Genomic DNA, 24842 nt, shown 5'->3' on the forward strand with positions numbered 1-24842 from the left:
TCTATGTAGTTTTGTTTCCAATCATTGAACGCATTTTCAGTTTAACAAATGTTACACGTCTCTTAATCCGCAACGATATAGAATGCAAACTTTCAGAAAGAAAAAAAGCATGTTAGAATCAATTCTAAAATGCAGTCGTAAAGAAATTTTCCCTAAAAGGTATATGCCATAAAGTTAAAATTCACTTGTTTTCCGTACTTGGAAGTGTCATGTAAGATTAAAAACATGAAATGTGAAAAACATCTGTTAAACTGCCGAATTTCATATATTTGTGGCGGAATATAGGCGGAGGTTATTCACATACAATTTTCGTCTCATCAAATATGTTTCATGATTTAAGGCTGTGTACGCGGTCCGTGCGCTGTTTGGCTCAAATATGTGATTTTTCAAACCGGATTGTCCATCAACCACTTATCTTACAAACATATGAATTACTAATAATTTTAGGAAATTTTATTGTCTATGTAGTTAGTTAAGAGTTTTTTTCAATTAATACAGTATTTCTGAATACCATCAAGATAACTGAGCCGATGATTACTTGATTTCACTTTTAGTGTCAATTTCGAAGCTAAAAATATCTGAAATTGCTGACAGATCTAACACACAATTATTTTTAACTAACTGCAAAAATCCTTATTAAAATAGTTAGTTAAAAGATTTTTTTATTTTGGACTCCTAACTTACGAAATTAAAATCCGAACAATGTGAATTTTTTTAGAAATTATAGTCGACAAAATGATTATTTTCACCAAGATATTTGACTTTATTGAATATAATTTATACATATTGCAATAAAAGAATGTCTTACTTATAAGATAAAATTTAAAAAATCAACTAAGGTACCTCTATTATTTTTCTACAATTTTTTTTAAAGTACTATAAAACACTGCGCGCGACCCGATTAAAATCAGTCGGCAGCGAGCCTTTCCAGAGAGAGGACATGTTGCTCGGCGCTCTCCTGTGGACCTATGCTGTTCATAGTAAAAGGATAGCGCAAGCCGCGATCTATCGTAATAGATCGCGGAGTTTTTGACTTGCGTTAAATAGAATATGCGCTCTTAATACTAATACTAAACACTAAGCAAGATTTTACTAAAAGGCAATATAAAAATATACTTTAAAAAGTGAGGTCCGCGCTTTACACACATATTGCAATAAGGTATGTACTTTAGAAGATACAATTTTTGAAGAAGTTGATATGAAAACGCGAGCGTTTCTAAAACAAATATTTGGACACTAGATTAAAACTTTAAAATGTTTACAAACGCATAAAACTTGTACTTTTTAATCACACCAGGAGCATCCGTTTGCTAAATTGAAATAGATTTAAAAAATAAATTCGTATACAAATTAAAGGTGCAATGAAATCAATTCAAAAATAAAAACAAATCTAATTATATTTTTATGTTAGCTTCGAGAGAAAGCATGCAATAAACAAAAACTACTTTGTAATTAAGTATCTTTTCCTAACATAGAGCGATTTTTCGAACGAATTTAAAGACCTAAATGAGAAAATGAAAACGAAAATTTTAGGAACTAAAAACTAAGACATCAAAATACTGTGGAACTACGGTGCGAATAACATGGAAGTGCGTAGTGTTCGTCCTATTTTGTTACTCACTAAAACATGGAAGAAGCATTTCACTACCGTAATGATACAATAGAAGTTTAAGAAAATATATGACTCAATTTTTTTAAATATTATTGTCAGTATATTTTGTTAATTAATAACAATTGTTAATTAAAAGTAATTTGTATGTAGATAATATTTAATATCATAATAAGAATGTTATTGAAAGTCGAAAGATATGCAAGTGAAACGGGAGTTAAATAAGTTTAGATGGCATGCGATCAAACCGTGCATTGTGAGATTCGATAATATTTTATTAATGTTATTGGTGGGACAATTTTTGGTAATGTTTATTAAAATGTAGCGAAATGCAACTTCAGCTGTATGACAATGTTTGTGACATTTCAAAACCGTGCCACACTCAAACATTCATTCAAGCACATTCGCTTACTGCGTCATTTTAGAGGATTCGTACTAATTATCACAATGCAATAATTATTATAGACATTTGCTTGTTAGTGAGGATAATTTCTGAACAACAACAACTATTTTATATTGTGATTAATATTGTAGGTCACATCTATTAACACAGACATTAAGTATACCAGCAAACATCTACGTAACTCAATTCCGATACCGAACGAAAGAGACACCTTTTAGTACTCTGCTATTTATATAAATGCATCTCTTTGTGTTGGTAAATATCATCATTTGCGACACAACGAGAAAAATACCGTATAATTGTTCTACGAGGAAAGGTTACATTGAATCATGAAAATATTACAATTTCATATGAGGAAGTAAACACATGTTCTAAATATAATTCTGCGGTTTTATTCTTAACGTTCAGATTTCAGACACATCTACAATCGAAGTGAGTACTGCAAATTCCAAACATAATTGATCGTCATTTTTATAATATTTTATTTTTATTTTTTTTTTTAAAAGTACATTTGGAAATTAAAGACTTCTACCAAACCGTGACCCAAACAGGCTCAATATTTTCATCATTTATTTATTCACGTTATAAACAACGACAAATTTTCTAACAGCAATTTTCATTGTTCAATAAATAGTTCCCACATTCCCAATGAAGTATTTAATTTCCAAATAGATTCTCGAAGCATCCACAATCACATATAAGCCCAGAATCATGGACGTATAAAAAAATACGAGTATCGCCTAAACATTGAGTGAAGCCTAGTAATGGCGGTGACACATCCATGTGTGTGCCATGTTGCCATGGCAACACTATCGCAACAGCTGTCCTGATGACAATGGCGGCTGTATTTTTTTCTATAAATTTTGCCGTAATAATTTTGTCATTAAAATATAAAAGAAATAACTTGCTTCCCTGTGGAATGTAATCGCTTGTGTTTTGTTATTTAAAATTGTACTGTTGCGACACTATTTAACCACGCAAGACGGCATTTTAAATATTTTTTGTGAAACAGTGACGCAGTTAATCAGTCGGTAGTTCACGAAGTAATGGCGGCCGACTAGCTTACTATGGTGAGAGTGTGTGCGTGTTCATTGTCTTTACACGATCGCTAGCTTACTACGGTGGCTTCACGTTGTTTGTTCGTAAAACGGCGTCCGTCTTTTTTTATACGTCCATGCCCAGAATGTTCTAGAATCAACGGTATTTTTCCATAGAACGCCATCACGTGAGTCTACAGGGCAATCTTCCACACGACGAGTGCCACCGTCTCTTGCATTGGTTCGATTCTGCGTCCGATAGTTCCGCGGTTGACATCGTTCTTGAACCACAGTCGCCTAATTCTGGAATGTTCCATAATTTCTAGATAAATTGCTTGCACTTGCTACATTGAGATGTACATATGGAGACGACACTGCCTACATCGCTTATGTTCCTCTCAACATAAGCCATATGGCTTAACTGCACGCTCATTTTTTATTTGTTTTAAAGTGAAACGCATCAAAATATATGCCTTCGTGTGTTACGATATTGCACAAATAATACGGAAAAGTGACTAACATAACTTTTCATCGGTAAGTACCTAACTAGATAATAATTTTTAAAACTTAGAGCAAAAAAATGGCGCACAGATTTTGTTTGTGGTGTCTCCTCTATACGTAGTAATATTATCTCAATGACTTGCTACCGTATAATGGTATGTAAAAGATATAATTACTGCAGTGAAAAATTTGATTACTGTTATACTTTAGATACTATAATATGTTAAGTCTTTATCAGATGCTAGAAGTACATTAGATTTATATAACACGTAATATTTATCAATTTTAGACATATAAAAATTAATGATAACGGGCAATAAGCAGTCTTCGCTTGTCTTGTTGCAGCAGGTTGCTGCTTGCAGCGTGTTGCATTTCATAACAATTTTAAGAGGTCGGTATTCAAGAATAATACCGTCCGTTAAATTTTTATTATTAGTATATAGACAATATCTGATTCAAATTATACCAATTTAATAAAGTATGCATCTAAAATGTAAAAAAATAGATCAAAAATATGTCTGTACGTCGAAAATTTTCCTATTTTAATTAAGACCAATATTAATTAAAACTTCAGTGTCAAGTTTTACAAAACATAAATAAATCTATAATAAATATCGTGAGGTACTAGTATAAAATTAATTTGTCTATATTAATCTCAAAACGGTACCAAAGTTAGCGATAAATTGGAATACTGGCAGGTAATCTACAGCACGCAATCACACGTGTTAAATATCAACAAAACTATTATAGGAAATTGTTAGTAAATGGATTTTATATTTAGGGTTGCCAACTTTATGAGATATGAAATAATATGGAATATGTTTTCTTTTTGATCAGTATAAATGATTTATTAGTTTCCAATGCAAGTAAAAAATAAAACGCTGATGATATTTTTAATTATTATAATATGAATTATTAATGGATTGTTCAATTAACGAGATGGGTAGGATAGTAACGATAACAGACTCAATTCTCGTAATACGCTCACTATCGAAATTTCAGATTAATATCAAGAATATTAATCTTTATTAATTGATATCAAATATATGAATCATATCTATAAATTTCATTTTGACAACAATCCTTATAAATTTATAAAGAATAGAAAATTTATCAATATTCATTTTTTTATTTCCACTAGTCACTTTTACATAGACTATTTATTATACAATAAATAACATAATCAATTGGCAACCCTATTACACTACAGCTTGCGTCACATTATAATTAGCTTCATCGTGGAAGAGCTAAGGATATTGCGTTAAGGCAAACTTCCACTCTCATTCTACGAACCTAACTTAACGAGCAAATTCTAGCGCGCACCCGACCGATTATCGGTAACTCGTCGGAATCTGCAATACATTCACAATACATACATTTTTATACATTATTTCTAATGCAAAAAATCCCATTTACTACTTAAATTTAATGGTTATAATTATATCAATATTATACATGAATAAGACTCAGAATATGAATGAATGAATTAATAACTCAGGCCCCGGAATCACAAACACAATAGAAAATCTATTGTGTCGTGGACCGATCGGGCCGTTCGGGGCTCAATGGGTTAACAAATATGTATGTCCATAAGATTATTAGTTATTGTCATGTTTACATACAAGAGAAAACCGACATAATTTTGAATTTAATGGAGTCAATTATACTTCCATCACAGCTCTCATAGCAAGCATACACATTTCAATTTAACGTAAAGGTTAATGTCTATTTAATCACTATGTTAATCAATATCCTAAACTAGCTGTGCTCGCAATTTCATTCCAAATGTTATTAACTCTTTTTCATCCAATACTATAATATTTTACTACTTCGAAACAGTAGTTCCTGAAATTATAGCATTCAACCATAAGAAGCACACTCATTACTTTTAAATATGATTCAGACTTCTTCGAACTGACACAGAGCTGATCAACTGTTTTCGCGTAAATATTTCATCACCAATTTTAACGTTTTTAACATTGACATAAACAAGGAAATTTTGTAAACTCTGCCTACAAGCCGTAGGCAGAGTTTTGTTTCGGACAATTTTTGAGCGTGATTGTGAGTCTAAGTAGGTACGTGTTTATTACGTCACGATACATACGTTTTTTAATATTATTGAAGTGAAACTTCTTTATCGGCGTTGGACAAAAATTTAGTGTAACATTTTTGCGTTACGCCGTACGCGTGACATTTTTGCGTTACGCCGTATGCGTGACATTTTAGCGTTACGCCATACTCGTGACATTTTTAAGGTCATAAAGAAGTTTCACTTCTTACGTGTGTCTCTAGTACACGCATACATTTTTTTTAGGAAAGTAGGGTAGTAAAATATATATTTACATACCATGCCTCAAGTCCCTTTCAGTGAAGTATTCTTGTGCTGACGCGTAGTGTCTCTCAACGAGGTACGGTATCACTGTAGAGTTGTGGAGTTCATCTGAACGCCGAGATCGTGGGCTTACTATCTTCTCTCCAGGCTGTAATGGCGGTATTGCACGAACCCAGCTGAAAGAAAATTTAGTACTTTTAGCACATTTTGTTGTAGACATAATGTTTGTTGTTTTCTTAGGTGAGATTGTTAAAGATGGTAAAAACATTGCCTATCTGTTCCTTCATCTACTTCATTTATTCTCTCTTTGATTAGACTTAGGGCCGATTTTTCAATGCTGGGATAAAACTTATCCGTCCAATAAAGTATTACACGATAATATTAAAATGTCACGTAAACTGTCAAATACGGGCAATTAGAATACGTTTTTAAAATGGTAGTTTTATACATTATTCGACGAATAAGTTTTAACCAAGGATTGAAAAATCAGCCCTTATAAAAGTGATTCCTGCGTCATGGCACTGAACGCTTCATATGGCGCGTCCGCTTGCAGCAGTACCTTTTCCGATTTCCATCTACTGTGCTGAGCCCGTTGCTTCTTACTACTCCTAACAGATTCGACACCTTAAAGGAAAAGTGTGTAACTCACTCATATCTCCGTATCTCGTCCACCGTGGGCCTCAGTACTGGATCCCGCTGCAGCATATGCAAGTGCAGCAGTACCTCTAGCAGTACAGTACACATATTATGGTGTACTCACTCATGTCTCCGTATCTCGTCCACCGTGGGCCGCAGCACTGGGTCCCGCTGCAGCATATGCAAGTGCAGCAGTACCTCTAGCAGTACAGTACACATATGTTATACACACTCATGTCTCCGTATCTCGTCCACCGTGGGCCGCAGCACGGGGTCCCGCTGCAGCATATGCAAGTGCAGCAGTACCTCTAGCAGTACAGTACACATATGTTATACACACTCATGTCTCCGTATCTCGTCCACCGTGGGCCTCAGCGCTGGGTCCAGCTGCAGCATATGCAAGTGCAGCAGTACCTCTAGCAGTACAGTACACATATGTTATACTCACTCATGTCTCCGTATCTCGTCCACCGTGGGCCTCAGTACTGGGTCCCGCTGCAGCATGTGAGCGAGCAGGCGGGCGAGCGGCGCGCCGACGTCGGGCGGCGGCGGCGCGGGCTCCGCGCGCCCGATCGCCGTCAGCAGCCGGTACACGTTGTCGCCCTCGAACGGGTACCGCCCTGTTGTCATGTTGTATCTGAATTTTAGTCAGAGACGTTAAACATACTGCGGTTACGTAATATAACGCGATGTGATCGGGCTAAATATTGGCATAAAAAGGCAAGAAATATGCGTTCTGCAATGTTAATAATAATAATAGATGGGCATTTCTCCGCAACTCGACGTCAAGCGCCTATTTTGCGTGAGAGAGGGAGGTGGGGGAAACCAGCTAAAACTGAAACCACCCGAGCTCCTCCATCTGCAATGTTATATAGCCAATCTATATAACATCACAGAATGCATAATTCTTTGTTGTGAATGTGTGATCGGTAAATGTTTAATTTTAAGTGCGTCTTTAATCAGTAACTATTTAAGCTACCTCTATATGAATAAGACAATAAAAATAAAAATTTCGAAGATGCTCCTTGGTGAAAGTTTTGAATGTTTTTTTTCTTATAAATATAACAGCTATTGTCATAAGTTTTGCACTGATCATAGTTATCAGATTTAATTCTTGAAGGATAATTATAGATTGTTAATTACACCAATCTACAGTATATGTACATGCCATATGGCATGCAGCAAATAATAAATTCTTAATTGTACCTTGTACTTTAAAAATCAAATTCCATGATAAAAAAAATATAAGTAAAAACATAATTTTACATAATATAGAATTCTTCACATTTAAATAAATTATATTTTAAATATATCACATAAACAGGGAAAATTAACTGTTGCTTCAGAATAATATCAAAATTTTAATTAGTTCCAGGAAAAACCACAATAATTTATATAAATTAATTAATTTTATGATGACACATTATCCACATAAAATATTATTTAAGTATATCTATACATATAATAAATCTGTAGAAGGGTCAATTCTGTACATTGAAAATATTGAAAAAATAAATAGCAGGGGGTGTTACTGGATCGATACCAAACCCAAATATGTGATTAAAAAAATTTTTGTCTGTCTGTCTGTCTGTCTGTCTGTCTGTCTGTCTGTCTGTATGTTCAGGCATCACGTAAAAACTAACGGTTCGATTTCGATGAAACTTGGTAAAATTATACCTTATTATCCTGGGCGTAAAATAGGATACTTTTTATCCTGGAAAAATACGTAAAAAAAAATTAATCTTAATTTTTCAGTTTTATCCATAGACGTTGTTCTGTAGAACCGCGAACACACGTTGCGTATTATTATAGGCCTAGCCGTATTTGGGTCCAATAGATATTTATAAGATGTCATTGTCAGAGTTACTCAAAATGGATAAATAAACCATCCACGCGAAGACCGACATCCGCGCGGACGGAGTCGCGGGCGGAAGCTAGTGTATAATAAACTTAATGAAATAATATTTAATGCCTCTTCTTCAAAATGTACAATTGTGGTATTTAGAAAAAAAAATTATAATTCTTATTGTTGAATCCCCTACTAAAGTATAGATAAGATTAAGTCAATTGATAGGATTAGCAACATCGCTTTTAAGCAAACAAGATATTTCCAACCTACATTTAAATTTAAATATGGGTTACAGTTCCCAATACACAATTTAAACTTGAATTTTTATCAGGCGCTGTCATTACAGACAATAATGTGCATTATTCACATTCAGTGCATTGTTATTGAACAAGATTTAAATAGAACACTACATAACAGATTGGTTATCTTTATGAAAATGTATGCACATATGTAATAAGACTTACAATGTAACACCGCTGCTCCAGATATCTACTTTAATTCCTGAGAATGTTTCCGCTCCATTAGCAATTTCTGGAGGTTGGAAGGCAGGTGAGCCCTGGCCAGTATAGCATGTGTCTATCGGTGAAAACATATCCAATGCCTGAAAAAATTAACTAGTAACCTCATATGCTCAATCTATACTAATATTATAAAGCTGAAAAGTTTGTTTGTTTGAACGCGCTAATCTCGGGAACTACTGGTGCGATTTGAAAAATTCTTTTGGTGTTAGGTAGCCCATTTATTTAGGAAGGCTATAGGCTATATTATATCATCACGCTAAGACCAACAGGAGTAGGGCCACGCGGGTGAAAACGCGCGGCACAGCTAGTGGATTATAATTACGATTCTAGATTGAATAAAAATTGCTGACAAAATGCTAACAAGCTCACGTTGCAGTTTTTAGACATGATGATTTTATTTGATATTCTTGTAACATGTGAATTTTGACATCATCATGTGATATTCAAAGTGAATATGCACATATTGTGTAAGGCATTTGTTTACTTGTAAAAGGAACAATTTTTGGCACCGAGACATTGCAAATATCACAACCAACAGCTAGTATGAAATATTTTAAACAATATAAAAACTGAAGACAAAGGATTTTTAAGAGTGTCAGTAACAAGTATTGCATTCAGGTTAATGCCCCACATGACTCAGCAGAAGACTGAATCACATTACAGCATCATACATTACCACAAGTTTATATGATCATATTAAGAAACAATGCACCTATTTTCTTTATACATATTTAGCTATTTACATAGAAATCTAACCTAATTATTTAACTTCATATCAGTTTAGTGAAACTGTTGGAAATTTTTACTATTGAAAATAACATTGGGCACTCATTTTATTGCTGGATAGCAATTTCTCTTAAAATTTAATTAGCCCTATTGCCTTAAAAATGTTCTTGTTGTAGAAAAATCAGCCTTTATCTTCAAATGTTCATGCAATATACATATAAGATCATATGAATCCGTAGATTGGTATTGTGTGAACATTTAGTAAACCAAGATTTGTAATGAGTTTAGATAATTGTTACAACTCACCTCTGCAACTCCGAAATCTGTAATTTTTAAGGTTTGATCCAGGGTCAAAAGAAGATTGCCTGGTTTAATATCCTTGTGCACGACACCTTGCCCATGTAAATATTCTAAGCCATCTAGTAGCTGGGTGAAGTAGTCATGTGCCTGATGCTGAGGAAACTTCTTACCAGGACTTGATTCTAACATATCCTTAAAGAAAATGTGATTTTGTCATAAATATCAAACAACTAAGAAAATGAACATATAAATTTTGATTCTGAAAAATACTTACTTGAAGTACACCTACACAAAATTCCATAACTAGGTACATTTTTTGCTTCTCATCATTATACATAACATCGACTAGTTCTATCACATTTTTATGCCTAAGTATTCGTAATAATTGAATTTCTCTCTGTACATTTTGTTCTCCATTTGGAATTCTCCTCAACTTTCGTTTTTTTAATATTTTAACGGCTCGCCTACACAAAGTCTCAGAGTCTAGCATCTCTTTAACTTTTCCATAAGAACCTTCTCCTAATACATCACCCATTACATATTTCCCTACCATTTTGCATTTTTTCTTTTTGCTTCTATAAATTATATCTGCACTATCAACCCTATGAAAAAATAGGTTAGTTTGGTCTAAATTAAGATCTAAATCATCAATTTGATCGTCGTCCAGCCAGGTCACGGATAGTGGTTCTGGGCTGCCCTCCAAAAGTAAATTATCCTCACTTTCCTGAGGTGCAATGATATTTGACACTTCATATTCCACATTTTCAGCATCTGGAAGACTTTCACTGCTACTGATTTTCCTGCACATTCTTGGATCCATTATCTATCACAACAACTCATTTGGAAAACTGTTCGTAAATTTATATAGTTGTGAACTGAACGCTTTATGCTGCGTCAGATATTTTATATTATGTAAATTTACACATCTCACAAAATATATATGTTATCGTCCTCAATGGACGCGTTATAACTTTACAAACTAACTTTAAAAACTGCGTTGAAATAAAGGTAAATAAATTACGAATCCATTAAAAATTGAAGCAGCATTGAAATAACAGATTACAGATAATTTATGCCAGTGTTAGCAACCTGAAGTGAGCTGATTATCGTACCAGGGGCGTAAAATTATCGTACATTAGGCGTTTTTGGTTCGAAATTATCGTACTTTTTAGAATAAAGTCAATTATAAATAAATAAATCATATAAATTGTAATATTGATAAGTATGCAAGTTCTCTATAGTTAATCTTTGTTTAACTACCGCTGTCAAATCAACGGGACACTGAAACCCAAACGTTTTACGTGCCTTATTATTCATTATACTCTTTGGTTTTACGCGTGGTACAGACTACAGACCTGAACCGATTCCATTTCCACTTTATGTTCAATAAACGCGCCAAGTTTAAAATTCAATCTGACAAAATTTCACTGTTCCCATAAGGTTCCCATGAAAGTTCGATATGAAACACGTCAAAATTTCATATTTTTATGGGTGAAATAATATAAATTCTCGAATTTTGCCTGATAGAAATTATCGTAAAATCAGCGTACGATAATAACATGCTATCGTACATCGTACGTAGGCACCAAATTATCGTATTTGTACGATAATTATCGTACGGTTGGGAACGCTGATTTATGCTCGAAAGACTATAGACTATAAACAAAAGTCAAACCACAGAGTAAGTAGTAGAAACGTCAAAACCATGGAATTAGAACCGAAAGAAACTGTTTGTGGTTTGTGGTTACTATAGGTCTACCAGAATCTGATGGCATCGTAGACAGAGAATCCAATAGACACCGGCAATGCGTGTCGCAGAAAGAGATAAAAAAGAATACGTCACAATATTTAGGGTTACCATGTGAGGGAAAATTTACCCCGCAATTTGTAAGATACAAATCTCTCTATCATTATTCACATAACATAAGTGGATAATAATGAGATATCCACATTACTTACATGTTTATACTAATTTATACTAATATTATAAAGAGGAAATGTTTGTAATTATGTATGTATGTATGTATGGTTTTCACGCATAAACTACTGGACCGATTTCAAAAATTCTTTCACCTTTAGAAAGCTGCATCTTCACTGAGCAACATAGGCTATATTGCATTTTCAAAAAAATTAGATATCCTTTCCAAAAATGCAATAATATTATATCCTTAATAAAAATTCTGTCATCGCGTGCGCTGCGGAATCTATTGAAAATAGAACAAATAAATGTTCTACGGTATTATAGAATGGACCAATATCTACAAGAAAGTCCGCGATATTCCATTCAAAAGATATTATGAATTTTTAAAAGTGTCAATTTACAGAAAATAGTAGGTATACTGTTTAATACAATGAGGAGGCGTAGTGCGGGACGGGGTGAAGGTGAGGAGGGAAGGGACATTCGCAGGAACTACTTTGATTCCGATTTGAAAAATTCTTTCAGTGTTAGATAGCCCATTGATCGAGGAAGGCTATATTGTACCATAACACTTATGGCTGGCGTCCACTAGGTGGATCGGGCCGGGCCGCATCGCAACGCAAAAATACGCCGGCCTATGTTTTGTATGAAACATCGTCCATTAGCGACGGATCGGGCCGGGGCGGGCCGCAACGCATTGGCGGATATCGCTTCGCAGGCGGATTTCTGCCGGCGGTGCGCTGCGGCCCGGCCCGTCCCGACCCGTCTAGTGGACGCAGGCAGGCGGATGTGAGCGGCGAGCGTCTGTTAGATAAAATCCGCCTAGGCGGTCCGCCGCGCCCCGTACAGGTGGACGCAGGAGCAAACAGCGCGTCCATTAGAGACGGCCCGGCCCGATCCGCCTGTAATGGACGCCTAGCATTTGACCAACAGGAGTGGAGCCACGCGGGTGAAACCGCGGAGCGCAGCTAGTATATTATAAACATATTACTTTTATATGGGTAATACATATTATGTATATACACATACCTATCACTACATAGTATAAAACAAAGTCGCTTTTTCTGTCCCTATGTCCCTATGTATGCTTAAATCTTTAAAACTACGCAACGAATTTTGATGCGGTTTTTTGTAATAGATAGAGTGATTCAAGAGGAAGGTTTTATTATACATATAATTATTATTATATAATTTATTATGTTTTAGACAAAGCGGGCGAAGCCGCGGGTGGAAAGCTAGTATATTATATAATATGAATATATATCATTATCATAATCCCATATGAAAATATGTATGTAATGATAATGTAGATGAAAACTCGATTGTTTATTTTTTAAAGTGAAACTTTTATTACATCGTCTCAAACTTTTTGGTCTGTGTAGCGCATGTCGCGTGTATCACGGCTGCCGAGTAGGTATACCTACTCGGCAGCCGACCGACACGCGACATGCGCTACACAAAGCAGTGTTCGGAACCGTTCGAACAGTTTCACTTTTACCGTGGTTTCATAAAACCACACAACATTTTTATAAAATACGATATTTTGTTTTATTTTTTATAAAATAAAATAAAAAAAAATAAAAGAATGTTTATTTTCGTAAGTATTAACAGATGTACACACGTTAATTATATTGACCGACCCGCGAAGGCGCAAAAAAAAAACGAAATTTACTTAATAATAATTTATTGTAATATAAAAATTACATTTAAATTATCTCTAACTTAATTAACTACGTCCTTCCGGTTCAATGTTGGAACCAAGAGTGTCCATTGTCTTCGGCGGGGCAGCGTCGCGGTGGTGGTGATTGCCGTAATACTTTCTAACCTTCGGTTTTGGTTTCCAATCTGTTCATCCTGTAGCTACAATCCAAATTTGTCGTAAATTATCCGGTTCAGGAAAACTGGAACAAGCCATAAAATATTTCAGATATTTAATTAAATACACACTGCAGAATATATATTATTATTTCCCATAATAGTGGGTAACAATTTGTAGAAAAGTTGGCAACACAAAATTTTTTAGGTTAAAATTTATAATTGTTATTTCTGTGGTTTTTAAACAATGTATTCAAGTCAACAGCACGTGATACACAATATATTAACACGCTGAAATATCATGAAGGCCTATAAACTGATAAAGAGTTGTATACTTACGAGTGAAAAGACAATCCAGGCATTTTCGTTCCACTATCACTTTTACACCCTTTAACGCTACACCGCACCATGGTATTATTTTATAAAGTATTAACAGTAAGTCTAAATCATTCGAAACCAAACATACCATGAATTACGTAACTTATAACATGTAAAAACTATATTTTTAAGGAAGACGATAGCTAGCTGTCAAACTTTGTTTATATAAGTAGGTTGCTATTCTTGAAAAAAGTGGCACGCTGGGTGAAACAAAAAATTTTATCATTCTCTCTCATTTCTTTACACAACACCGGTATAAGTTGCTCTTTTTCTTGTGTGAATGCGACATAAGATATCAATTTGTCTATTGGTTTCTCTGTCTACGGATGGCATATTTATATTTAAGAAATAAAAGATTTTTATGTGGCAACTTATTTGACAACTATCAAATTGGATGTCAAATTATTTGTCTTTTTTGCAGTTGATAAATAATTTTTTGGATTTTGTCTAAAAAATCTTCGAAAATGTCGAAAAAGCCGCTGCGATCACAAGCAAGAGGTGTTGTTTATAATTTGTATAGAAAAACATTCGATGAAGAAGGGTCAAACACATCACAATATTCAATTTTGAAGATTTTATTGGTAAATTGGACTTACCCTTTTTGATACTATAAATTAAAAAAATATATTATATGTAGGTAACTATAATATTGTTTGTTGATTAGAATATAATTTTATGAAAACTTATTACAGGAGTTTCCAATACGGCTATTCGACAAGTCCAAGCTGTCCAAGTCAATTTTATAATGTGTCTCTGTTAATACTTACGAAAATAAACATAATTTTATTTTATTTTATAAAAAATTATAAGCAGTTTTGATCTACATTATCATTAGGTATAGTACGACATAAAAGAGATGAAATTAATTATTTTGGAACTAATTCGTTTTTCATTACCTGGCAACCCTGAATTGCCAATGTAGCTGTCAAGTTGAATAAAAATTTGTTGTTTTTTCGTGAAGTGGAGAATTATTGAGATAAAATTGTTATTTAGAACAAGAAATTTAAATAAAAAAGGAGACATCATGAAAAAGGTTAAACGTAGCGGTGTCCGTGATGTCGTGTATAAAGTTTTTATTCGGTGTTTGTCCGAATTTCAAGCTGGAAAGTTATTGACTGATTTGGAAAACGTTTACAAACGTACAGCAGAATATACCGGTGAGATTCCATTTATTTTTGTTCAGTACTACGTAAAATAGAATATTCCATTAGTGACGAGTGTTTAATGTATGTATGTATGGCGATTATTACGTTTTCGCAATTTAATTTGAGGTTATTTGTATGTAAACAAAAACTTGTTTTTATAGTGCGACCAGCACAATTTGAGTCAAGAAGTTATATCCAATCCAACCAGCCTCAAATAAAGTACCTAGTTTAGATTTTACTACATAGTATAGTGATAATTGTTTTCATACAGCTATCTATTAATCAATCAAACCATAAGAAAAAAAATCATATTTTAGATTTAGCTTACTAACTACTTACTAGTGTAGCGCAGGGACGCTGGCCTCCTACATTAAAAAAAAATTAATAAAATAAAGGAAGTTTTAGTTTTAAGCTAAAAATATATTAAATGTACTATTTGATTTTATTCATCTTAATTCGTTTGTTATAGGGGTTTCTGAAAGCACAGTACGCAGGATAGTAGAGGAAGGGAGTAGAAATGAAGGCAAATTTTCAACGCCAGCCAAACATAGGAGAGGTACTTCGAAACAGAGTGATGATCAGTCCTTTGAAGGAGTAGAATATTTAGATTTTGATGATTTATATTAATGTACAAAATTTATCTACAAAAAAAATAAAAATATGTAGTTTTCAAATCGCCTTGTTTTTTTTTCTACCCGACGGACCCAGAAAGAGGGTAATGTGTTTGAGCTGCATGTATGCTTGTTTGTTTGTATGTTTGATTCTATGTGCGCCTCTGCAGTCTAAACACTTGACCGATTTTTATAAAATAACTAATTCCAAATACATTTAGTAAAATTTGACCTAGGTAGGTCAATTAAAATACTAATGTATTTTTGTCTTAAATTTACACTATTGCTACAATGAAACAATTATAACGGTTTAAATCGCGGTATTTATTTTAGATTATATTATATAGATTTTTAGATTTTTATTCTATAGTATCAAGATCGCTTGCGTCGCAGTATCAGTGTTGCTATATGAGCGACGGTGGCGCCCTCATTTATTTTCATCTCTTTTGTGTCGCACTGTATAGCGATATTTTCACATGGCATACTGGTAATGAATATACAAATATAGGTATGTGTAAATAATAATATGTATTACCTGTATAAAAGTAATTTGTATAATTGTATATTATATATGTACTTAAGTATGTACCTACATAATATTAAGTGGATATCTCATTATTAAGTACAGTATTGTCCACTTATGTAATGTGAGTAATGATATTGAGGACAAAATAAAAAATAAGCAGTATCAAGATCGTTCAGTCCATTTTCCCTAGGGTTGCACACTCAAAATTTTGATTTCCCTAATTGCCATCAGATTCTGGTTTACCTATACATAACTATAAAGTGCTAGGTACCTAGAATATGTGAGCTCACCAAACTTGGCCCCCGCAATTTTTTTTCAAGCTATTGCATAACTTTTATCTCAGACTTTGAGCGCGTCGACCGAATGTAAAAATTCCGTAACGAAAAAACCTAATAACCCCCACTCCAACCAACGAGTTACTAGATGCTATGCAATAGCTTTACCGCGGCAGTCCTCGAGTACCACACGTATTTTTTTCTATTACTTTTGAATTTATATTAGTTTTAAACATATAGAAAAGCTATGCAATAGCTTAAAAAATTTTGTGGGGGCCAAGTTTGGTGAGCTGAATATATGGCGGGTGGTGAAATTCGGAAGTAACGTAGACGATCGGGGTTGGAAAAAAATTTAGTGTAACGTTTTTTTCGCGTGACATTTTTCCGTTACGCGCCATCTTTTTTCCCTACCACGTGTGATTCGACGTGTATTTCTATAAAGTTGCATATTATAGTAAAGATTTTTTTTTAAATAAGGTTATAAAGAAGTTTCACTTCTTACGTGTGTACACTAGTGTTGGAGTCACCAATGTAGGGGCTTGTTATGTGCGGGTGTAATAAAAGATGGATAATTACGCAAAGGTTATATTTCGTTAACTACATATATTTATCCGTATGTAATTAATATTCGACCTAATGCGACCCACCCGCGTCCCGACAAGCCCGTGACTATCCAATGCATAGCGCACAAACTGTTTATATACGAGTTACCGTGTGAAGCTATGGTGTGAACTTTCTTAGTAGGTACTACACTTGAAATTCGGTAACTCGTAAATTGGCTTGTCGTCGCTACACTAGTATATACACGCACACATTTTTTTATTTTTTTATTTTATATAATAAACAAAAAAACAATAATTGAATATAAAAAAGTATAGCGAAAATTTAAGAACAAACGTCGAACAAACGATTTTTATGTACATAAAAAATTAATATAAAATTTTTGCTTGCCAACTTCAATGAACTCCGATCGTGTATGTCCAGCCGAACTGTCATAGACAACGTTAAAACTATAAAAAATATCGTTGGAAAGTACGAGTTCTTACTTCTCGTTAAAATTCGTTATTCAAAATTCTAATCCAAGATTCTATTAATCTTACTAATAATAATTATTAAAAATTGTACATAGGTACGAAGTCGTAGAAATGTGTTGCATACTTTGTATTAAGAAATACTTACAATCAATAATTATTAAAGTTTAAATAATTGCATGCTGTAGTTTTGTTCGCCCCTTACCATGGTTTCCGCATTAAGGTAAGAAAATATATCCCCATTATTTACAGCATCAGTATGGAAATATTCGGATTTTAATAAGTTTCTAACATTTAGAGTACAGTGAAATAATCTTAAGACAAATTTTGATCATATTGTCGAACAATGAAATGCAAGCGTTTTTAATCGACGCCTGCGGCAACGACTATTCTAGTTTACTGAAGAATCTACCGCCATTGTCGTAAGTTCACAAAATAAGTGTCATGGCCTATTATTTACTACATGCAAGGAAATTATTGTTCTGTCCAAGCTCATTTGTTTTGGTTGACGTTTTAATCTGTGACTAAATTGATATAGCAGAATAGGCTTACCTACTCAATGAGTATTAAGTTCAATAAAATAAACAAATTGTATTCAGAAAAATATTTTATTGTAAACATCGAATAAAAACAACAGTAACTTTAGATCTCATACTACTCATTTTATTTACTTTTTGTACGTTTTGTTCATTTCTTTCTTGAGGATTGACAATCGAGTAAGGCAAGCATCACGCCACGCTCTACGCTCTGGCAATTTGTCGATGGGCACTAGTTTGTTCAATTGTTCACAGATATCATTAGCGCTGGTGCTTTGTGTCATACGCGGGATTTCCCCTGAAGTTTTGCTTACGTTGTAAATGGTCTCACCGTATCTAAAATAAGAAATTTAATATCAATAAACAGAAATCTCTTTACTGTCCTAAAAGTTAAGAAAACAAGAATATAATTTTCTGTTGTGTAACATTTAAATAGGTACATTTTATCTACCGAACTTAATTTTTTTTCTAATTTTATACTTATTTATAAATAAGTATATATATTTTTGTAAGACCGTTATAATATTCTTAACAATACCTTTCAATATAGCTCTTCATTCCTTCAGCATTCAAATGTGCAGTTTCTAAAGATCCGAGGAACGCATAGCGCATACCCAAACCTTCCGATATAACTTTATCGATATCTTCTACATTTACGATACCATCGGAAACCAAACGCCATGCTTCGTTTAGAATTGCGTACCTAGAAGCAGAAATGATAGACTTATTATTTCACTTATAAAAGCGCAAATTCTGAAATAAAGATGCAGAAGCACCATGTCCTCATTAGACCCTTATCAAAGGAGTTGGTTTATGAAATTCTACTCGAATTATGTAGGAAAATTGTATTATTTATGTGGAGGTTTAAGACAGTAACGTCGTAGCCATAGAAATCTAAATAACAAGACACATAGAAGGGCTATAATGTCATAATTCGTATGAAAACCGCTGTCGCCAAAATCAACACATTCAAACCGAAAGCACACCCCGGACACTCCATACAAAATGATCGTTTTGACAGTCACACTGTAGAGACTGCAAATGTGTGTGTTAACGCTTTATGGTTGGCACATTTGTGACTAGCGTAAAAAAAAAATTCGCGTTTTTCTGATGAAATACACAATATCTAAACAGTAAACAGCACAATATCTAACCATTTTCTACGAAAAACGATAATCACAAATCCAAAATAATAAAATTACTTTAAGTCAATTTGATTAATGTTGTCAATCTTCGTTGCGTATCGTCCTTGCAGAAAAATATGGCCCATTTTATGTCTGATCGCGCGGGGGTGAGGTAATTTTAATTTTGGCGGGAGGCGGAGAGTGTCCGTTCTGTAGCGTTTAGCTACTATTATGTATTCTGTGCCGAAAGCTAAACAGTACACACAAGTAAACTATGCCTTTTATTGGACAGCTTGATTTTAGTGAAAACTAACTATCGATTAAATTAAGCTTTTGAATATGTATCCTAACGCACGAATTTACGGTTTATTTTAGAATAACATCCCTAAGTATATGAGACTTTTTGCTCCAATACGAACAAACGTGATAATAAGAATGGTCGACTGTGTCATTCATTGTTATTTCGATTACTATGGTGACACTCGTAATACTTGTAAATCTTATATATAAAAATGAATCGCAAAATGTGTTGGTAAGCGCATAACTCGAGAACGGCTGAACCGATTTCGATAATTCTTTTTTTTTTATATTCCTTGAAGTACGAGGATGGTTTTTATGTAGAGAAAACGTAAATATGTACCACGGGCGAAGCCGGGGCGGACCGCTAGTATTCTATAATTTTAAGGAAAAACGGCATTATTTCTAAAAAAATATATTTTCCGATGAAATATTATTCCTTTATAAGTATAATTACAACTTGTGGAAGAATTTCCGCAATGGGAATTGCTGAAACACACCATGTATACACTCATACGTCTCCAGAGCAACTGAACAGTGACGAATGCACTGGTGATGTGCAAATCACCTGAGTGGCGACAAGGTCACGCACGCTTACGACTTCTAGTGTCTTGTTATTTAGATTTCTATGGTCGTAGCACAAGGCATTCTTTTCTGTATATCATGAAAGTTAAACTTAAAAAATAAATTACTAACTGAATGCGGTTAAGAACAAAACCATCGATTTCTCTTGACAGCAAAACGGGCTCTTGACCAATTTCTAACATAATTTCCTTTGTCTTCTTTGCAACTTCTGGTTTCGTCCACGGAGCGGGTACAATCTCCACCAAGGGAACGTAGTAGGGGGGATTCACGGGGTGAGATACGATGATCTGTTGGTAATTTAAAAAAAATATTATGGTTTAGATTACCTATATTCTGAGTAGAAAACCTTAAAAATATCTATGTATACATCATCATCATCATAGCATGAAAAGGCTTGTATTTTTTATCAATAACGTACCTGCGATTTGTGCTTCAAATTCTCTGAGAAGTGTGAAGGCAGTATGCAGCTTGTAGAACTGGATAGGATGGTTTTGTCATCAACTACTTTATCCAAATCAACATATAGCTTCTTTTTGAGGTCCAAATTTTCAGGTACACATTCTTGTACGAACACGGCGCCTTTAACCACAGACGCTAAATCCGATGAACCTGTTGATTATGATTTTGGTTTATAACTTCAATTATGAATATACATTTTCCAATGATAAGTCATATTTTTAACTTTTCGCAACTTTCATGATTGCTTTTGCCACATTTCTACTCGAGCCAAGTTTAGTTAAAAAATATTTGGTTGGTGTACAACATTTAATTTCATACTCATTAATTATAGTTTTAATTGCATTAACATACTTTACCTTTGATACACTGATACTGTTGGTCCGCATTAAATGTACCGCGAAGTAGACCGTCTTTCTCCAATGTTTTCAACTGGACTTTGATATCGGCTAAGGCATCGGAAACTTGTTTGGGAATAATATCAAATATTGTGACTTGGTACCCAACTGACGCAAATAGCATCGCCCATGACCTTCCAATTAAACCACTGAAATCATAACAACAATAATATTTGTATTAGTGTTTAGATACGATTGTAAGTTGTAACAAATAAAATTTCTTTACGTATGTAGGAATCATATTATTATTGTCTATATAACATGTACCTAATACCTATGAAATTACATTTAGCAATCTATATAATTCACATACATAACATTAAGATATGTGTAGGTACTAGATACGTAGACAAATTTCAATAAGGTTGAATGAAAAAATTAACTACCTATGTACTTTTATGACTTTTTAATCGAAGAAAAAAAGGTTCTCGTCCTCGATTAAATTGAATTTTTTTAATGAACATAGAATTGTAAATCACATACGTAATTCAAACTAAAGAGAACATCGTTGGCGTGGATACTTATCTCAGTAACTTATATTATGCTATATTTATGACTAGGTATTTCATAATCACAATCTCGATATAATAATGCCGTGATATGGGACTGTTTTCATTTGCAAAAGTAAACAATAGCTACGTGTTGTTTTAAAAATATCTCAATATAAAATGTCAATTATTATCATACGCATAACAAATTCGGTTTTGCAAACTTTCACTAACAAGTATGTTAATGTTTTATGTAATATCAAATATCGATCACTGAGTTGCCGCAACGTACGAATGTCGTTAGTCGAGCTAGGCTTCGGCCTGAATTCACAGCTCTCATGTTGGAAATAAAAAAAAAACACTTTCCCATGGAAATTTGTCGTACAAACTCTACAAAGTTGTGTTTTTTTTTTTCGTAATATAGGAAGTATGTACATACCTACCTAAACAAATGTATTTCTCATTCTCCATCAAGGTAGCCGTTCTGTTGACTGGAATTAATGCTTATCACTAATTACTTACTTGTTCATTTGATAACGACTTATTTTGCTATGTGCTCAAGAAAATTTATTGAAAACTAGATTTACGCCCGCGGCTTCGCCCGCGTTTTCAAAGGAAAACCCGCATAGTTCCCGTTCCCGTGGGATTTCCGGGATAAAAACTATCCTATGTGTTAATCCAAGTTACCCTCTTTAAGTGTGCTAAATTTCATTGTAATCGGTTCAGTAGTTTTTACGTGAAAGAGTAACAAACATCCATACATCCATACATCCTTACAAACTTTCGCCTTTATAATATTAGATTCTCTGCAGTAAATGAAAATATCCGATGTTAGTAATTCAAATAAAATTACAAGAGATATTCAATGATCGCACTGCTTTCAATAAATAATTTTTGTTCACATATAAATGCAGAGAAAGAAAAGAAAAATAAGAAAGCCGCCCTTTATGCCGAAGTTTGATTTTTTTTATTTGTTTTCATACCAAGTAGTGTTCATTGAAGAATTAAGGGCCAAAGGTTGTAGTAATAAACCACGTCGATCATATCAGGTTTTTGTTAACAATGAATAAGTAGGTATAATGCACATGCGATTAAGGTCATTCTAATGTTTATTGTTTGCATTGACATTTGACATTAATTGGAGTTAGTGGCTAATCTCAAAGAATCAATAATACCTTTTATGTTTGAACAGCAACTTAAATAATAAGTCAGAGAAAAAGGGGATATTTATTATAGCTTTATTTTTATTGGAGCTTGATCATCTCACTTGCATTGCAATGTTGAATGTAGGTAGGTACCTAATTTTACATTTAAATATGATTAACAGAGTAATACGATTTCTGTAAAAACTAGTATACTTACTAAAGAAATCATAAAGACTGCAATTAGTTTGAAATGCCGGCATTCTTATGTAATCGTATAGCATCAATATGTTTTTAACCTTGAATTATCGTAAATAGACCGTGTTTAATGTTTATGTTTTTTGTAAGTCCTTTTAATAAAAATCATAACATAGGTAGATACCTAAAATTATTTGCATCCTCGTTAATTTTACATTGTATAAAGTGTAACAGTATATTTTCAATTTGAATAGATTATTTAATAAATAAGATGATAATAAATACCTAAGAGATGAGATGAGAATGAAAGAAGAATGGACAATTATTTGGAAATTTAAAATATCCTGTTGGTTACTTCAGAATATTTTATCTATTTAAAATATTATGAAGATATTATATTTACTGACCTCCCAACAATCCCAACTTTCTCAGACTTGAAATTTGGCGCCATTTTAATGTTCCACGGTACACGGTATGCGACCACAAAGATTCTTGAGCGAATGGCGTCTTTCGACGTAGGTCGATCTAAAATAAAACTGCCGCTTACCAGTTATCAGCTCCACTGATGTTACATACTTATGTTAACCGTTACAATGCTGTTGCCGTTACAATATTTAGATTATTTTACATTCTGAATATAGAAAAAATTTATTACTAATCATTATTTGCCACATATTATATCCTAGACTTGTAGACTGTACCTACTATGTAAGTACTTATACGTAAGAATGGGATATTCCAACGCAATAAGTTTGCCGTCCTTAAAATGTGATAAAAAAAGAAAATGCAAGATTATTTGCAGTTTCGCCCACGTTATCCAAATCTTAATAAATTTTAATGGATGCTTGATTGCAAACTTCCCTCAGGAACCAAGCTATCCGTTATTGAAAACAGAAACGAAATCTGTGCAGTTGTTTTTGAGTTTATCGCGAACAGATGGTGAGAGAACATAAACTAAAAAAAATATACCTTTATAAGATCATGCTTACGCCGCGGCCGGTGAGGGTTAAATAAGATTGGTTAGGGAGCCAGGTGCAAATTTGGTTCATTATTTCCTCTCAAGAGATAATTCGTCAGACGCATGAGAGTATAGTATTATAAAGCCTCGTGAACGTCAGCTGGCGCTCGGTTGGGGGGGTGAGCGGTTGTAGCCTCCCACGCACATAGGAAAATTTTTTCCATTTCCTCTCAGCTAAAAATTTGTCAAATTGTAGCTAACCCAATATCTCAACGAAAAAAAATAGTCAGCTGGTTACAACATGGTGTATTATACGTCAGCTGGTGTCTCGAACATGAAAGTTAAATTTAAAGAAAAATTTATTTTCCGTTATTTCCTCTCAAACAAAAATTTACCTGATGATAGCTTATATGTAACTGTGGATAAATATATATGTCAGCTGGCTGTATCTTGGTGGAAAAACCGTCAGCTGATACGGGAGGCTACAACCGCTCTTCCCCCCAACCGAGCTCCAGCTGACGTTCACGAGGCTTCATAATACTATACTTTGATGCATTTTACTAATTACCGCTTGAGAGGAACTTGGTCATAAAATCTGCTGCTGGCTCCCGGACCAATACAATATTATCAGTTTTATAAATTACTAGTGGTCCGCCCCGGCTTCGCCCGTGATACATATTTCGCAATAAAAGGTAGCCTATGTCCTTTCTCGGGTATCCAAATATCTCCATACCAAATTTCATGCAAATTGGTTCAGTAGTTTAGGCGTGATTTAGTAACAGACAGACAGACAGACAGAGTTACTTTCGCATTTATAATATTAGTATGGATAATACATATATAGGTAGAAGAAAGTATTTACATAAATATAAATATTTAAGTTCAATAACGTTAATGATATCTACCTGAGGCAAAATTTTTAAATTACACTACCTGCACGTAGGTTGCTTAGTCTAATTACTCTTTACCGTTGCAATTAGGTATGTATCTACGAAACTACTATCTATATACCTATATACTTATAAATTATTATATGCCTCGCTTATA

At 33.8% G+C, this 24842-nt stretch overlaps 2 protein-coding genes and 2 long non-coding RNA genes across 4 annotated transcripts; 2 read left to right on the forward strand and 2 right to left on the reverse strand.

Annotated features, from left to right (window-relative positions):
* Positions 1-1064: 1064 nt before the first annotated feature.
* On the reverse strand, positions 1065-10984 carry Lkb1 (Lkb1/serine/threonine kinase 11). The gene is made up of 6 exons (XM_090107002.1): positions 10189-10984; positions 9921-10106; positions 8832-8968; positions 6967-7155; positions 5898-6058; positions 1065-3352 (listed from the first exon to the last, which is right to left on the reverse strand). The coding sequence occupies exons 1-6, from the start codon at positions 10732-10734 to the stop codon at positions 3234-3236; spliced, it is 1338 nt and encodes a 445-aa protein (XP_089963128.1). The 5' UTR covers positions 10735-10984; the 3' UTR covers positions 1065-3233.
* A 3426-nt stretch (positions 10985-14410) lies between these two features.
* On the forward strand, positions 14411-14814 carry LOC149904524 (uncharacterized). Its single transcript, XR_016457215.1, has 2 exons — positions 14411-14606; positions 14718-14814. It is a non-coding gene; the product is annotated as an uncharacterized LOC149904524 (long non-coding RNA).
* Positions 14815-14855: 41 nt separating this feature from the next.
* Positions 14856-16254, forward strand: LOC149904525 (uncharacterized). Its single transcript, XR_016457240.1, has 2 exons — positions 14856-15182; positions 15640-16254. It is a non-coding gene; the product is annotated as an uncharacterized LOC149904525 (long non-coding RNA).
* Positions 16255-18202: 1948 nt separating this feature from the next.
* Positions 18203-23403, reverse strand: Had1 (beta Hydroxy acid dehydrogenase 1). Its single transcript, XM_090107083.1, has 6 exons — positions 23245-23403; positions 20971-21158; positions 20574-20764; positions 20267-20442; positions 18688-18852; positions 18203-18485 (listed from the first exon to the last, which is right to left on the reverse strand). Exons 1-6 carry the CDS (start codon positions 23286-23288, stop codon positions 18281-18283), a joined length of 969 nt encoding a protein of 322 aa, XP_089963209.1. The 5' UTR covers positions 23289-23403; the 3' UTR covers positions 18203-18280.
* Positions 23404-24842: the final 1439 nt, after the last annotated feature.

The sequence above is a fragment of the Colias eurytheme genome, chromosome 11, assembly GCF_061535395.1.
Source record: "Colias eurytheme isolate Ceu_HAF_F1 chromosome 11, ilColEury1 Martin Lab GWU primary, whole genome shotgun sequence".
Classification (NCBI taxonomy): Eukaryota; Metazoa; Arthropoda; class Insecta; order Lepidoptera; family Pieridae; genus Colias; species Colias eurytheme.